Source organism: Paroedura picta, chromosome 8 (assembly GCF_049243985.1).
Source record: "Paroedura picta isolate Pp20150507F chromosome 8, Ppicta_v3.0, whole genome shotgun sequence".
Taxonomy (NCBI): domain Eukaryota; kingdom Metazoa; phylum Chordata; class Lepidosauria; order Squamata; family Gekkonidae; genus Paroedura; species Paroedura picta.
Genome location: NC_135376.1, coordinates 14,539,945 through 14,555,021, shown reverse-complemented (window position 1 = coordinate 14,555,021; position 15,077 = coordinate 14,539,945). Strand labels below are relative to the sequence as shown.

General features: G+C 45.2%; 1 protein-coding gene across 3 annotated transcripts; it reads right to left on the bottom strand.

Moving 5' to 3' along the window:
• Window positions 1–318: 318 nt before the first annotated feature.
• Window positions 319–15,038, bottom strand: LRRC31 (leucine rich repeat containing 31). 3 transcript variants are annotated; one of them, XM_077348445.1, is made up of 10 exons: window positions 14,420–15,035; window positions 12,602–12,857; window positions 11,018–11,140; window positions 10,418–10,585; window positions 8,569–8,736; window positions 7,564–7,731; window positions 6,729–6,896; window positions 4,785–4,952; window positions 2,807–2,974; window positions 320–969 (listed from the first exon to the last, which is right to left on the bottom strand). In XM_077348445.1, the coding sequence occupies exons 2-10, from the start codon at window positions 12,654–12,656 to the stop codon at window positions 650–652; spliced, it is 1,506 nt and encodes a 501-aa protein (XP_077204560.1). In that variant the 5' UTR covers window positions 12,657–12,857; window positions 14,420–15,035; the 3' UTR covers window positions 320–649. The 3 variants fall into 3 exon arrangements, with proteins under 3 accessions (XP_077204563.1, XP_077204560.1, XP_077204562.1); XM_077348447.1 differs by having other exon boundaries at window positions 11,018–11,137; window positions 14,420–15,034; XM_077348448.1 differs by lacking the exon at window positions 6,729–6,896 and having other exon boundaries at window positions 319–969; window positions 14,420–15,038.
• Between the last annotated feature and the right edge of the window lie 39 nt (window positions 15,039–15,077).

Sequence of the window (15,077 nt, the reverse complement as noted above, 5' to 3'; positions counted from 1 at the left end):
GACACCCTGTGAGGTGGGTGAGGCTGAGAGAGCCCTGATATTACTGCTTGGTCAGAACAGCTTTATTAGTACTGTGTGGCGAGCCGGCTGCACGTGGGGAGCAGGGAATCAAACCCAGCTCATCAGATTAGAAGCTGCCGCTCTTAACCTCCACACCAATGCACAAAAGTGGAAAACCAAAAAGTATATTTATTCCCTAGAATCATTTAGACCAGGGGTAGTCAAACTGCGGCCCTCCAGATGTCCATGGACTACAATTCCCAGAAGCCCCTGCCAGCATTTGCTGGCAGGGGCTTCTGGGAATTGTAGTCCATGGACATCTGGAGGGCCGCAGTTTGACTACCCCTGATTTAGACAGATAAAGACAACATGCAGCTTTCTAGGGTTTAAATAATAAGCTTTATGATAATGCCAGGGCCAGGCAGAGGATCAAGTAGGATCTATGCTCAGCGGCCAGGCAGAGGACAGAGTGGGAGTCATGTTGAGTGGATAGTCTTGAGTATCTCTTCTCCCCAAGAACAGTCCCTGGGTGTTACTCTTTTTTCCTTCTTCTCTCCACTGTACTGTACCAGGTAAGGCTGAATGGCACGGCAGGACCACAAAACAAGTACTGTGGCTTCTCCCTGCCGACCATTACTTTGGGCCTGGACTAAAAGTCAATGCGAATCTTTCGTTCATTGTCCCAGTTGAAACTTTCCAGCTGTTTTTGCTGACGTTTGGAGAGAACCCAGCCTTGGAGGTCTAGGTCCGAGAGCATGGGCAGCTTCAGCAAGGCAGCCAACAGCTGGCCAAACCATTCCTCGCAGTCACAATGCGACACTGGCCGAAGACTGACATCCAGTTCGGAAAGCTGCTCAAGGGCACCTATGCCTTGATAGAAAGTGGCCCATCCCTGGTCAGAGATATGCTGATTGTAGCTCAGGTCCAGCTTCTGTAGTTTAGCCAGAGGGCCATCTTGGACAACCAGCGCTGAAATGAGACACCAGGTCAGCAGCTAAGGTACATGTTAAACAGCATACATAGCATACAATGTGTGCTTTCAGATTGCAAATGGAGTATTATTGTAGTTTCTCTTTTAAAGGAAGGGGAGTTATACTTTGGACAGAGAAATGTCAAAATGCATGGGGTATCATCGCACTATGGGGTTTGTATTTAATGCAAGCACTGAAAAATTCAGCAATAGTACTTTGATTCCTGGGGTGGCAAATGCACACGTCCCTGTGATGCACCCAGTTTGTACAATCACCATCACCACATGGATTGGACAGTACGTGGATCTGCCATGTGGACACGGCTTCTGTTCACATGGACCACAACCCTGGACAATCGGGTTTCTAGTTCATGTGAATGAAAGCTTTGCACAGTTCACACAACTGTGCAACTCATACGAACATGAGAAGATCCCTGCTGGATCAGTCCAGTGGTCCATCTAGGCCAGGATCCCGTCTCACAGTGGTCAACCTGTTCCTCTGGAGGACCAACAACAGGGCATAGAAGCCGAGGCCTTCCTAAGGATGTCGGAAGGGACCAGCTAGACCAGGCCAATGGTCCATTCTAGGCCAACATCCCATCTTACACAGTGGCCAACCAGTTCCTCTAGATCAGGGGTAGTCAACCTGTGGTCTTCCAGATTTTCATGGACTACAATTCCCATGAGCTCCTGCCAGCAAATGCAACTATAGGGCATGAAGGCCAAGGCTGTTCCTAAAATTCGTGGTTAGGCCAACTTGCTCCTCTGCATAAACAGAACCCCATTGTAATGTCTATCTGCTAGGGCTGAAAAGATAATTGAAGGGGAAAGGTGATATTTATTTAGATACATATATTCCACTTTTTCCATCAACACGGGTCCAAAGGAGCTTACTACATCCTTCTCTCCTCTGCTTTATCCTCACAACAGCCACTTTGTGTAGGAAATGAGGCTGAGGAAGGGTGGCTGGCCCCGCATCACCCTTCCATGGCTGAGTGGAGATTTGAACCCTCCTTTGACACCCTCATCCCCATACCACGTGCCTGTCCTCAAAGCATTTTCAGACCAGAGCAGGGATTCACAGAGGAATGGCAGGGCCTGACTACAAAGCAGTAGCATTTAAACCTTCTGCGAGGGTGGCCAGCTGTGGTTCAGGAAGCACTTGGAGATATGGGGGGTGGAGCCTGAGGAGGGTTTGGGAAGGGGAGGGGCCTCAGCAGAGAACAATGCCATGCAGTCTGCCCTCCTAGACAGCCATCTTCTCCAGGGGAACTGATCTCCAGGCCCCACCTAGAGATCAATGAAAAGGAACTACACGGTTGATTTCTGACGTAGGAGTAAAATTGCCTCAAGATAGAGAGCTTAAAGCCGAGAGATATGTCCTAATTTACTGTTAAATGGATTACAGACTCTGAAGTGGCAATCATTGAAGAAGCATTTGAAAACGGGGGAAAATATACCTAGGAGCCCGTTCTGATTGTCCAGAAATTATATGATTTACACGCCAAACAAGAGTGAGACTTATCATTTTGGCCTGCTGATTTCGTTTTTCTCTTATCTGTCCCACCTAGAGATCAGCAACCCTATTTTCTTCCTTCAAAGACCTCGAAACATTGCATGAGCCTTTCAGAATTTTCCACCCTGTACACCTTTCTCCCTGCATTCCCGATATCCAAATCCTTGCAATGTGAATTGTCCCATGTAAGAACCGGTAATGGCCAGCTTTCTTTCCTACCACGTAGTGCAAAGAGGAATCGTGGCCATTGACCAAGCTGGTTGTGTCGCAGTTTTTAAAACACGGAGTACCTAAGGAGGGAAATGCAGTTTCATACCTACCGAGGCAAGCCAGATCTTTATCCACCAAGCTGCAGCTGCTCAGTCTTAGCTCTTGGAGCTCAGCTTCGAGGCTTAGCGCTTTCAAAATCAGCTTTAGGTTCCCACCAACGCATTTATTCCAAGAAAGGTCTAAGATCTTCAGTTCAGGAAGGTGAAGGGCAGCCTCGGCTGAAAAGATTAACGACAGCATCTAGCGCTTACTGAAAGAAATAGGCCTTCTCCAGAGACACGCCTCCTTCCGCCTTGAACCCCACGACTTCTGCAATGTGAAACGGCCACTTCCTGACATTCTGTCCCGTTTTCTCAGCATTCCATTTAGGAGCAGGATTGGGCCTCAGTGGCGGGGGAAGGGGTCCCTTGAGGCAGACAGAAAGCTTAGCTGTCTCACCCCGTGGAGTCCCTAGGTGCACCTCTTTACTTTCTCCTAAGTCAGTGAATGAGCCCCTTGTGGCGCAGAGCGGTAAGGCAGCAGACATGCAGCCTGAAAGCTCTGCCCATGAGGCTGGGAGTTCGATCCCAGCAGCCGGCTCAAGGTTGACTCAGCCTTCCATCTTCCGAGGTCGGTAATATGAGTACTCAGCTTGCTGGGGGGTAAACGGTAATGACTGGGGAAGGCACTGGCAAACCACCCCATATTGAGTCTGCCATGAAAACGCTGGAGGGCGTCACCTCAAGGGGCAGACATGACCCGGTGCTTGCACAGGGGATACCTTTACCTTTACCTTTAAGTCAGTGAATAGTTCCCCTTTGCACCAATGAGAAGTACAGCACTGTGCTTAGAGAGCCACACTAGACGTTACGGTGTCCACAGATCCAACCTGTGGATGCTGATGCCAATTCATAGAAGAATTTTGCAAGAACCTTGTAATCTGGTTTCCCTGTGCACACCTTTTCCGGTGCTTGAAAAGAAGTCAGGAGTGATTGACAAGATTATTCCCCCATGCCGTGGGCCTTCGCAGCACTGACAAATGGATGGATTTTTCTCTAAAAAGGCATCGGTATCCAAGGTGTCCAAGCCTCAAGAACAGCACAGACACATAAATGAATAAAACCAATTCATATGGACAATATTAGACTGGGCACACTTTTGATTTATCCCAGGACATTTTCATGGGCTCTCTGTGGCTAGTGAGCTGTTCCCTACTTTTGTAATTTGCTTAGTTTTTGCACATATCATGTCTGATACCTTTGTTTGTGTGTGTGTGTGTGTGCATTGTTTCCAGTGGCTGTGACCCTCTCTCTTTGCTGAGCCTATGTGAGGATAAAATGGAACAGGATTGGATGGTGTTGTAAGCTGCTTTGGGTCACCATTGGGGAGAAAAGTGGGGTACAAATAAACATAAATAAGATTGTTTAATGGGAGTTTATCCATTACTTAGCAGTTCTATGGCCTTCTCTGTTCCACTTAATATTTCTGGTAAAGGCTTGGAGAAGGAGCGTGTCTCATGGCTTAAGTGCCACTCAGTGCTTAACACCCACTCAGGGCGGCCGTCCCACCCCTGAGTGCCTCCTCCTCCAACCGGCTTGCCTGTCTGTCCAGTGACCAGTCAATTGCCTTCCACCCCCACCCCTGACCACCCCTTCCTCCTTCCTCTTCCCTCCGAGGCTTGGAGGCTGTAGATCCGTGCTATGTTCGAGCTGCCCCTGCCGGTGAGTTCCCTAACAGCTGCCTGCAGCTTTTCCAGGTCCTGGGGGGAGGGGGAGGCTGTCTGCAGAGTTCTTCCACACACACACACACCCCAAAAAAATCTAGTGCCTGTTCTATTCCTGAATGCAGTGGGCTTGGCCCCTAGTTTTTATATATGGTACGTGAAGCATTGATAGGGTTAGTTATTTCTAACTGAGTTAGAATAAATGGTATTATAAAGAATGACTCTCAGTCTTCCCAGTATCTATCCCGGCACTTCCCACGTGTGACAATCTGTATTGGGAAGACATGGATACCTAAAGCCAGAGTAAATTTCAGATGCAGTCTTACCTAATGATGCAAATGAATTTTGCTGCAGAGAGCAATTGCTCAGGAGCACGGATTTCAGTTTGGGTAAAAATCGGAGTCTGGTAAGAAGGTTATCAGAAGACAGCCCAACACTTTTATTTGATGACAAATCCAGCTCTTGAAGACTTGACAAAAGAGGTATTATCTGTGCTATAAAATAACAATAGAGAGTACAGAGGCAAGACTGGTGACTTACAAGCAAGAGTGGTCAAACATATTTGGATGCATCCTTCCCTTCCATTGTCTTTTTCTTGAGCACAAAATTCTGAAAATAGTTAAAAACTGATGACGAAAGCCTGATAGAGCATGTGAAACTTGGGGGTGCAATCTACTTATAGGTATCTTCTTTGAATAGTTATATCCATTTAAGTGAATTAACCAATAAAAGTGGCATATATTTTCCTGTGAATAAATATACTTCTATATAGTCAGCCTGTTTATTCTTGCAGTAGCAGACTGAGATGGCTGCCATTCTGAGATTTTGTAGCAAAAAGCCTACTTTACCTGCTAAAAGGCTGAGGGACTTAGGAATGTTCAGCCTGGAGAAAGGGAGGTTGAGAGGGGTCAGGATTGCTGTCTTTAAACATTTGAAAGATTGTCACTCAGAGGAGGGCAGGGAGCAGTTCCTGTTGGCAGCAGGGGATAGGCCCCGTAGTAATGGGTTTAAACTATGGGTAGAACAATATCGGCTCGATATTGGAGGGGGGGTGTGTGGATTTCGTAGTCCGAGTAGTTCAGCAGAGGAATTGGCTGCCTGAGGAGGTGGTGAGCTCCCCCTCACTGGCAGTCTTCAAGTAGCAGCTGGACAGATACTTATCCTGGATGCCTTAGGCTGATCCTGAATTGAGCAGGGAGCTGGATCAGATGGCCTGTATGGCCATCCAGACTCTATGATTCTATGTGATGCACACCCATATCACTGCAGAGGCCATCGTGGAGCCAAACAAAATGTTACTGTTTTTAAAGAGTTTTCAAGAAGAGGATTTGCTTTAAGATGATATACCCCATATGCAGTTTCTAAATAAGTAAAGTATGTTTTGACCTCTGTGCTGAGATTGAAAATGTCATGGGGGTGGGGGGGAGAGGACTGGCACCATCTGTAGCTGCTGTTTGCTAGTTTTTAGGAAACTGTCTGTAGATTTGTTTTCATTTCTTTTAGCATCACATCTGGTTTGACTCTGACCGTACGGACCTATTTCTTTTGCTGTAATTTTCTGACAGTGGTGCTTCCTTGTTATTTTTGTGGACTGATGGGCCTTGTATGAGTGGATTTGTAGGATACTAGGTGTGTGGGTGTCCAGTCTTTGCATAAAGGGTTAGCTTTGATTACTTTTTTAAAAAATGAAAAGATATCATACTCATGAATATTTTCAAAGGTTAGTTGTATTGGTCTGCTGTAGAACAGCTAGAATGGAGTCCTTAGAGCATGGGGTAGTCAATCTGTGGTCCTCCAGATGTTCATGGACTACAATTCCCACGAGCCCCCTCCCAGCGCTCGCTGGCAGGGGCTCATGGGAATTGTAGTCCATGAACATCTGGAGGACCACAAGTTGACTACCCCTGCTTTAGAGATCAACAAAAATTTTAGGCTATAAACTTTTTAAAATTGAAATTGATGAAGGTATCTGATGAAGGGAGCTTTGACTCTCAAAATCTTATACTCCCAAAATTCTTGTTGGCCTCTAAAGTGCTTCAGGATTCCAAACTATCTGTACTCACATATAAAGTGGTCTGATTTTTCCACCTCAGGACTTGGTAGAAGCTTCAAAAAGGTGCTGGAATTCAGTACCAGTCCTGCATTGAGCAGGGTGATAGACTAGATGGCCTGCATGGCCCCTTCCAACTCTGCCACACAACTCTGCCAGTTCTTTTCCAGGAATATTTTTCTCTGGTTTGTTATTAGGTGTCTCATTGCGTATATCTTACTTAAAACTGCCATGTCCTCTTCTGTTATGCGGCACTGATGAAGGTCCAGGATTTCAAGGTCACTCAGGTTGGCCAAATGAGCATCTGAGCTCTGGAAACCTCCACCAATTTCTTTATTGCATGAGACATCTAACTTTTTAAGTTCTGGCAAGTACTGGAAAGCATCATCTGGATAGCAAAACCGAAACAAGTTATCAAAAACTGAGAGCGTCTAGTATTAGACTCCTTTTTATCATCTCTGTTTCTATGACTTTGAACGCAAATCCGACATGGAATCTTAATCTGAAACGTAGGAACTCCTCAGATATACCTGGCTAGCACGGTCTCATCAGATCTCAGAAGCTAAGCAGTATCAACCCTGCTTAGTATTTGGATGGGAGACCACCAAGGAAGTCCAGGATAAGTATACTAAGATAAACCACCTCTGAGTGTCACTTGCCTTGAGAATCCTACAAGGTCACCATAATTTGGCTGGTGGCAAGAAAAAACCCAACCCTCCTCAGCATTTGAATGTCACATTTTCACATCACATTTATAAAACTGTATTTTCAAAGATCAGATCGATTGGAGGAGCAGAAGCCTATAATGAAAAAGATTCTCTACCAAACATTTCTACCTTGAATTTGCTTGCCAAAATTGGAATTTATATTTTCCCAGTTCGTATTTATTTCACATTTTCCAATTACAGATGCTGGGAGATCTAGTGTGAAATACTGAACTTGACAAGCTGAATACCATAGTTTTCATTTCTGTTTGAGAAGCTTAGAGTAATTCAGATTCGTTTTACGGATTTGAATCTATATTCCCTGGCACCTAAATCAACATTTATATTTACCCAAGCACTGGAATCCATCTTGTTTCAATCCACACATGTGTAAATTTAGTACTTTCAGACCCGAAAGATATTTCAGTTCCCGAGCAATGCTTTTCAGACTATGTCCTATGTTTTTGTTAATGGACAAATCTAGTTCTTCAAGGTTCTGGATCCTGTTTAGAAGCTGAGCTGAAAATAAGGCAGACAGTGAGATAGTTATAACATCTAGAGGTTAAAAAATGGGGGTCACAAGTCAGCCTGTCTAAGAAAATCCGCTGGGATTGGACGAGGTCCTGTTGTAAATGTCCAGGGAGAACATCTCCGGAACTATAATTCTTACCTCTTGTCTTCCATAAGGAAATGGGATGATCAGTGGGGAAAACCTCACACACAGCTTAATGACTGAAGAGGATATTCTGTGCTATTAGCAGGAATATGAAAAACTTGAAATCCAATATGTGTTTTCATTAACCACCTGACCATGTACCCTCAGCTAGATTCACCTGTCTATCCATCTGTCCATATATATCCCACCAAATCTTTAATTACTACAACTTGCCAAAATACTGGACTAATTTAAATCCAGAGAAATAGAATGTGGCTCTAAACTTGGTCGCTAAATGTCCCTTTGTTCCACAATGCATAAAGTGCTAAGGCAAATGTACTTTTTGTTATCCATTTTGGCTGCCTGTAACACTTCCTTCATCCGATTTGTTATTATAAGCAAAGAAGAAGAAAAAATCCTGTTATGTTCTCATTACGTAGCTGGAAAACTTGCACGAAGCTGGACTTTTGAGCCTGGCCCTCCTAATTCAGCACCCGTTAGAAAATTATATCTGTGAACAATATCGCGAGGCGCTCAAACACATAAATCAGAGTTAACGAACCGTCGTGAACATTTAGCATCAACATATTTAAGTGTGACAGGCTAAAAGACCATGAATGCAGAGTAAGGAGTTAATCTGTTGTCTGAAATTCACAATACAATAGTAAACAATGCTGGGTCACCATGCCCAGGGTCCTTACCCAGAGAATTTCCATCTTCCATTGTTAGACTGCAATCTGTCACTTTTAGCGTTTTGAGATTATACCCTTTGGGGATTTTTTGGGTTAGACTGGAAAGGTTCCCGCCAATGTTATTGTTCCATGATAGATCCAATATCTCAAGGCAGGGAATGACTTCAAGGGCTTCTCCTGTAACAAAAGGTCTGGAAGTCTTGATGTTTTACATACTTGAGTACAGAAGGAGAAAAAAGGTAACACAAATGGTGTTGAATTGCTTGTGGGCACAATTGCCACCACTGAACACGCATTGGCATAGGCCTCTTAAGAGGTATATGTGCCTCTTATTCATGCCAGGTGGCGTCCTAGAATTCTGAGTTCATTCATCTGGAGTAACAATTGAAGATTAGAATCCCGCAAGTGTATTGAAAATTTAAGAAAAAACCACCTTTCCCCCACACTTTAGCTTGGATCCAGACTCAATGATCCTACAAGTGCAAGTGATTCCACCTGCGGAGTGTAATTTTCCCACCTGTCTCCCCCTGCTGCACACCAAAATGCTCCCTGAATTCCTATTTGGGAGGATCACCCCTCCCACAGAAGACTCTGACAGACAGTAGCTCTCCATGATCTCAAGGTTAAAAGAACTGGAGATGCTGGGGATTGAACCTGGAACCTTTAATATGCACAGCAGATGCTGCATTACTAAGCTACATGCCCCTTTGCTTGGTAGTTCCCTTCCTCTTCATATATGTTCTCGTCCCGGCTTTCTCAACCAGGGTTCCATGAAACCCTGAGGTTTTGTAATGGCCCTGGAAGGGTTTCCTAAAGGGTGGGAATTAATTATTAATTTTAATTTGTTAAGCATCTATTGGGTGATATGACCACATATGGTCATGGCGACCTGCCTTCCCCTCCCAAAATAGTCACTGATGGGCCTGGAAGAGGTGAGAAGGGCAGGGGCCCCAGGTGGGTGTCTACACAGCAATGCTTCCCAACCATATTCTGCACAATCGCACCACTTCTTGGATTCCTCGAAGCCTGAAAAATGTTTCAGGAGTTTCTCAATGATAAAAAAAGTTCAGGAAGGCTGTTCTAGTCAAATATCATAAGTAGAAAGTCATTTTGCTATTTGCAAGTCCGTTATGTTAACAAATGTAGCACCTGTGACCTTAGCAGCAAACATATACACTAATGCTAGCAGATGCAGGGGTAGTCAAACTGCGGCCCTCCAGATGTCCATGGACTACAATTCCCATGAGCCCCTGCCAGCAGGGGCTCATGGGAATTGCAGTCCATGGACATCTGGAGGGCCGCAGTTTGACTTCCCCTGAATTAAAGGATAGACAGATTCCCTCCCATCCACTTACTAAGCATATGAATACCCAGGCAATTAATCCAGATACAGATTGGCACATCTGCCCAAAGCTTAATGCAGTGACAATGTAAAAGTCATGGAAGCCGTGATTTCTTTCTCACAAGTTCCCATCATCCCGACAATCTTCATCACTATGAATCAAGTCCACCTGCCCATTGATAAGACAGTGGAAACCCAGAAAGAAGAAAGAGCGATGCAAGACGCTTGGAGACCCCAGAGGAAAATGGAGCTCCATTTGGGACTGGATAAGTCACCTATACATGTATACATAAAGCTGCCTCACGATCCATCAGAGCAGAGGTGCCGGGGATTGAACCTGGGACCATATGCATACCAAGCAGATGTCTTGCCGCTGACCCAAGTCTGAAATGAATCTGCAGGTTCCCTCAATGCAAATTTAAGATCTGGGCATGGCAGATTTTACTAGGATCTCCAGTGCATTCAGCCCTTGTCATACCCCCTCTGGTGTTGCTTTAAGGGCCTTTCGGAGGATACCTAAAAAAGTGACGTCCTTGGGCATAAGTCTGCAATTATTAAGTCGGAGGACTTTCAGCTTCTGTGTGTGGCTGAACTGATGAGTCAGAGGTTGCAGAGCCCCTCCTACAAAATCGTTCCAGGAAAGATCCATCTCCTCCAGGTCTGGCAACAAAGGTAGAATAGCAACTAGAAGGGGAAAGAAAGCACAGCAAGAGTGAGATATGAGCCACTACTGGCCTGCCCCTTTTCTCTACCCGAAGGAGGCTCAAAGCGGCTTACAGTCGCCTTCCCTTTCCTCTCCTCACAACAGACACCCTGTGGGGTGGGTGAGGCTGGGAGAGCCCTGATATCACTGCTTGGTCAGAACAGTTTTATCAGTTTTATAGCTGCTGTGGTGAGCCCAAGGCCACCCAGCTGGCTGCATGTGGGGGAGTGCAGAATTAAAACCCAGCATGCCAGTGATCAGTCCCTTTCAGTATCCTGGGTCCTCAGTAGATACCCATCAATGCCACCCCATGGCACCACCAATGGGTTGGTTGTTTTATGAAAAGTTGTTTCTTTTAGCTTTGTAGTCGAGAAAGCTTAGTTCTAAGAGAGTGCAACCAAACAGGTTCATACTCAGCTCTTTGAGATCCGTTGTGTTCATTGCAGAGTTGTTTAGGTCCAAGACTTTATCACTGGGCTGTTTGTTCAGTTTTTCCAGGAGCTGCTTCACTCTCCAATGAAACACAGTTGACTCTGCTTCCGAAATGGGAAATAACAAGGTGATGGGAGAAACCAAAGAAGAAGAGTTGGTTTTTATACCCTGCTTTACACTGCGCAAAGGAGTCTCAAAGCGGCTTACAATCACCTACCTTTCCTCTCCCCGCAACAGACACCCTGTGAGGTAGGTGGGGCTGAGAACCCTGATAGAACTGCTCTGTGTGAACAGCTCCAAGAGGACTGTGACTAGCCCAAGGTTGCCTAGCTAGCTGCATGTGGAGGAGCAGGGAATCGAACTAAGCTCACCAGATCAGAAGCCGCCAATCTTAACCCCAACAACCCGCTAGCTGGTAACTTGGCTCCTTTTTGGTCATCCCAACTTGTTCCAGTCAACTCAAACTATGCTTTTGTAGTCCATCTGCAAGCACACCACAGTCTTAGATGGTCTTCAGCTGCTTCTGCAACACTCCTCAGCACAGGGCCAGCATCAGCGGCCCTTCAAGTGGGAACAGCAGCCCACAGCTGCCAACTCCCCCCTACACACATTACTTTCCCCTGTCTGCTCCACCACCCGTGCTCAAAGCTGCACACCCCACCTCATACCATTGGGAAAGGGCCCATGGGCAGCACAGGTGGCTGTGAGCATGGCCAATGGGACATCTTGTGAAGCGGACAAGGGAAGGATGGACAAGCTGGTAGTGAACCGGGGGGGGGGGGGGGAGACCCTGGGAACCCTCTGAGCAAGAACTCCCCCCCCTTCACCAGCCCTATCTCAACAGATAAGCTGTTTTGCAATTCTTATGTGCATTATGTAAGAAGTAGAAATCTCCCTGTAGAAATGTTAACCCAAATGTAAGTCCTTTCTCAGGATGCAATAAGTATGCAAAGGATCGTATCCCGAACTGAGAGAGTAACTTGCGGTGCCGTTGTCAGCAGAGAGTTACACCCTTCAGTGGCCTTAGGTTTTAATTTTACTTAGGATAGCACTGTCAGTCGTGGCTTTCCGCTAGAAACGTATTTTCACTTACCCAACCCAGGGAACCCAACCTAGCACTTGAATGAACCAAGTGGAGAACTGTAATGCTATTAGAGCAGGGGTAGTCAAACTGCGGCCCTCCAGATGTCCATGGACTACAATTCCCAGAAGCCCCTGCCAGCGAATGCTGGCAGGGGCTTCTGGGAATTGTAGTCCATGGACATCTGGAGGGCCGCAGTTTGACTACCCCTGTATTAGAGCAATGGAACTAGTTTGGAAGCCAGAATCCTTAGCACAGCCTATATACCTTTGGTTATACCTGGAAAAGCTCTAAAGTGCTGGTTTTACAAGTCTGTCTAGCAAAAGGCAGCCATGGAGGACTTCCTATTGGCTAGCACCTGTCCTGTCACCACTGTTCATATGGTGAACAAAGGGTTTATGCATTGTTTTTTTTTTTAATGGAGGCAACTCATGTGAGACCAAATCTGTTTTTCAAACATACACGCCCGGCCCATCACTGTTACCTGCATCAGGAGGAGCTTGCTTCATGGTTTGAGCTTCTGCTTTAAAATTATTCATTTTGGGGTTCTACAGGTTTACATCATTGGGATTTTCTTCATCTGAGTCCAAGGAAAGGCTCTTCAGTGAATGCTGATGTTCCCGAGGTTTCTCTTTCTCTACAAAAGGTTTCTTCTTCTGGATCTAACTTATAAAGTAGCTGGTTGAGGGCTTCTGGGAGATGCTGCCTTCATAACTTCCCAGTGTTTCCTACTTTTGAGTCTTTCAAAAGATAAGAGACCAACACTGTGATTTTCATCACATCATCAGTTGCCCAGTTTTTTTAGAGACAAAGACTGTCACACCTAAAAAGAATTAGAGTCTTCTAAATCCCCTGATGGGAGGGAAGGCAACATGGAATCACATATTGTCAGATCTTGGGAGAAGAAGAAGAAGAAGAAGAAGAAGAAGAAGAAGAAGAAGAAGAAGAAGAAGAAGAAGAAGAAGAAGAAGAAGAAGAAGAAGAAGAAGAAGAAGAAGAAGAGTTGGTTCTTATATGCCACTTTTTCTCTACCCGAAGGAGGCTCAAAACAGCTTACAGCTTTATCAGTACCATGGAGAGCCCAAGATCACTCAGCTGGCTGCATGTGGGGGAGTGCAGAATCAAACCCAGCATGCCAGATTAGAAGTCCGCACTCCTAACCACTACACCAAACTGGCTCTCGGGAGTGAAGGAAGATTTTCTAGAAGAAGGCAATGGCAAACCACCTTGGTTTCTTGAAAGCCCCTAGTTGGGAATTCTGCAAGTGAGATGTGACTTGACAGCGCTTTACACACAAAAAAGTCCATTGATGGTTTAGAATGGAGGTTAGAACCATGTAAATTATGAAAAGCGTTCATCTATATAACCATAGTGGAAGGGGCAGGATTAATTGCGATTCTTGCTGCATTTTTTTCTCAAGTTGATGTCCTTCACCATTTTTATTTCCCTCCTCTATGAAAGGAAGGATTTCTTGCAAATGCAACCTACCCAGCAGGGTGTGTAATTGACTTAAGTGTTCTTAGAGGGTTATGGATTGGCTTCTAGCAGTGGCCCACACAAAATCCAAATGGAATTTTGCCGTTCTGAGGCTCAACATATCCAGGCAAAAGAGCCAATAGAAAAACAGAACATTAAACAGACCAATCAAACAGGCAGATACGAATCTTCTGGAACTAAGTGTTCATTGGATATCTTAAACTGTTTTTTCAAAACTTGCACTGTTACCTGAGAACTATGTTTGCACATGGGCATCGTGAACATGGAGCATCATAAACATTTTCAAGAGAAAATGAGCACTGGTGAAGAAAGAAAGATCCATTTTTAAGCACATTATTTGCAGGGATCACAACCTCCCCAGTACATCACAGAAACCCCCAGTTCCTGCACATACAGAAATGTGTGTACATGTGTATCTACCATCACAAACGATGGTAGGTAAGAAAAGTCCAATAGAAAAAGAAGATTCATGTTGGCTCAGGTCTCATTCCACACACGTTGGATCATGCATTTCCAGTGCACTCGAGAAACAGAGTTTCCTGATTTGCACATGGAAATCCAGCTGTAAAAGCACACTGAAAATGCATTATCCAGTGTGTGCAGGATTGAGTGTGAAATAGTGGCTGAAATCACAATCCAAACCAGCATATAGACACTACAGTTTGCAGTTGATATGCTGTTGATTTCATCTGATTTCTAGTGTTTCTAGTGTTGCTCTCTGAATTCGTGGGATGACCATCCTCCCAAAATGTTCGATACATTCAATGAGCACTATCAAAATCTTTTGACGGATCAAGCAGCTTACCTTCTCCATCTATTTCTTTTCTTTTTTAATTCCACGATGTTGCTTCTTCCAAAGCCTTGCGAAAATGACCAGCTCTGACTGGAGGCGGTCGGCAGATTCAAGTTTGCATCAGTTCCATGTAGTCTGTGAAGCTTTGTTCTTTCAGGTGGGTAGCTGTGGTGGTCTGCAGGAGAAGAGAAAGGTCTTCTGAGTCTGGTTGCACTTTAAAGACCAACGAGATTTCCAGCGTATGTGTTTGAGAGTCAACGCTCCCTTGGCCAGAAGGTTTATTTCTTCTCAGCAGAAAGTTTCCGCAGTTGCAAATGCCAGTTCCCAGCACGGAACACGATGTAGCCTTCCAAAGAAGAACTTGGCAGAGTTCAAAAGTTTTATGCGCCTACCAAGACAAAAAGGAAGAGCGAGGCACTGGTTCTACGCTAAACGGTCCCTTATCTTCTCTTCCCAGTGCATCCGGGACTGGCTTCCCACAGGCTCAGCAAATAGTGTTCCTCAACGTATGCCCTTAAAGAATTTATTTGACCAGTCTCATTTGCTTTCTTTTTTTTTAAAAAAAGAAACTCCCACGACAAAAGAGGAAGTCATTCTTGTAGACTTTGGTGCCTGGAGCAGCCTACTTGTGACAGGTTGCTGGCAACGGGTTATTTTTAGGAGGGCTGAG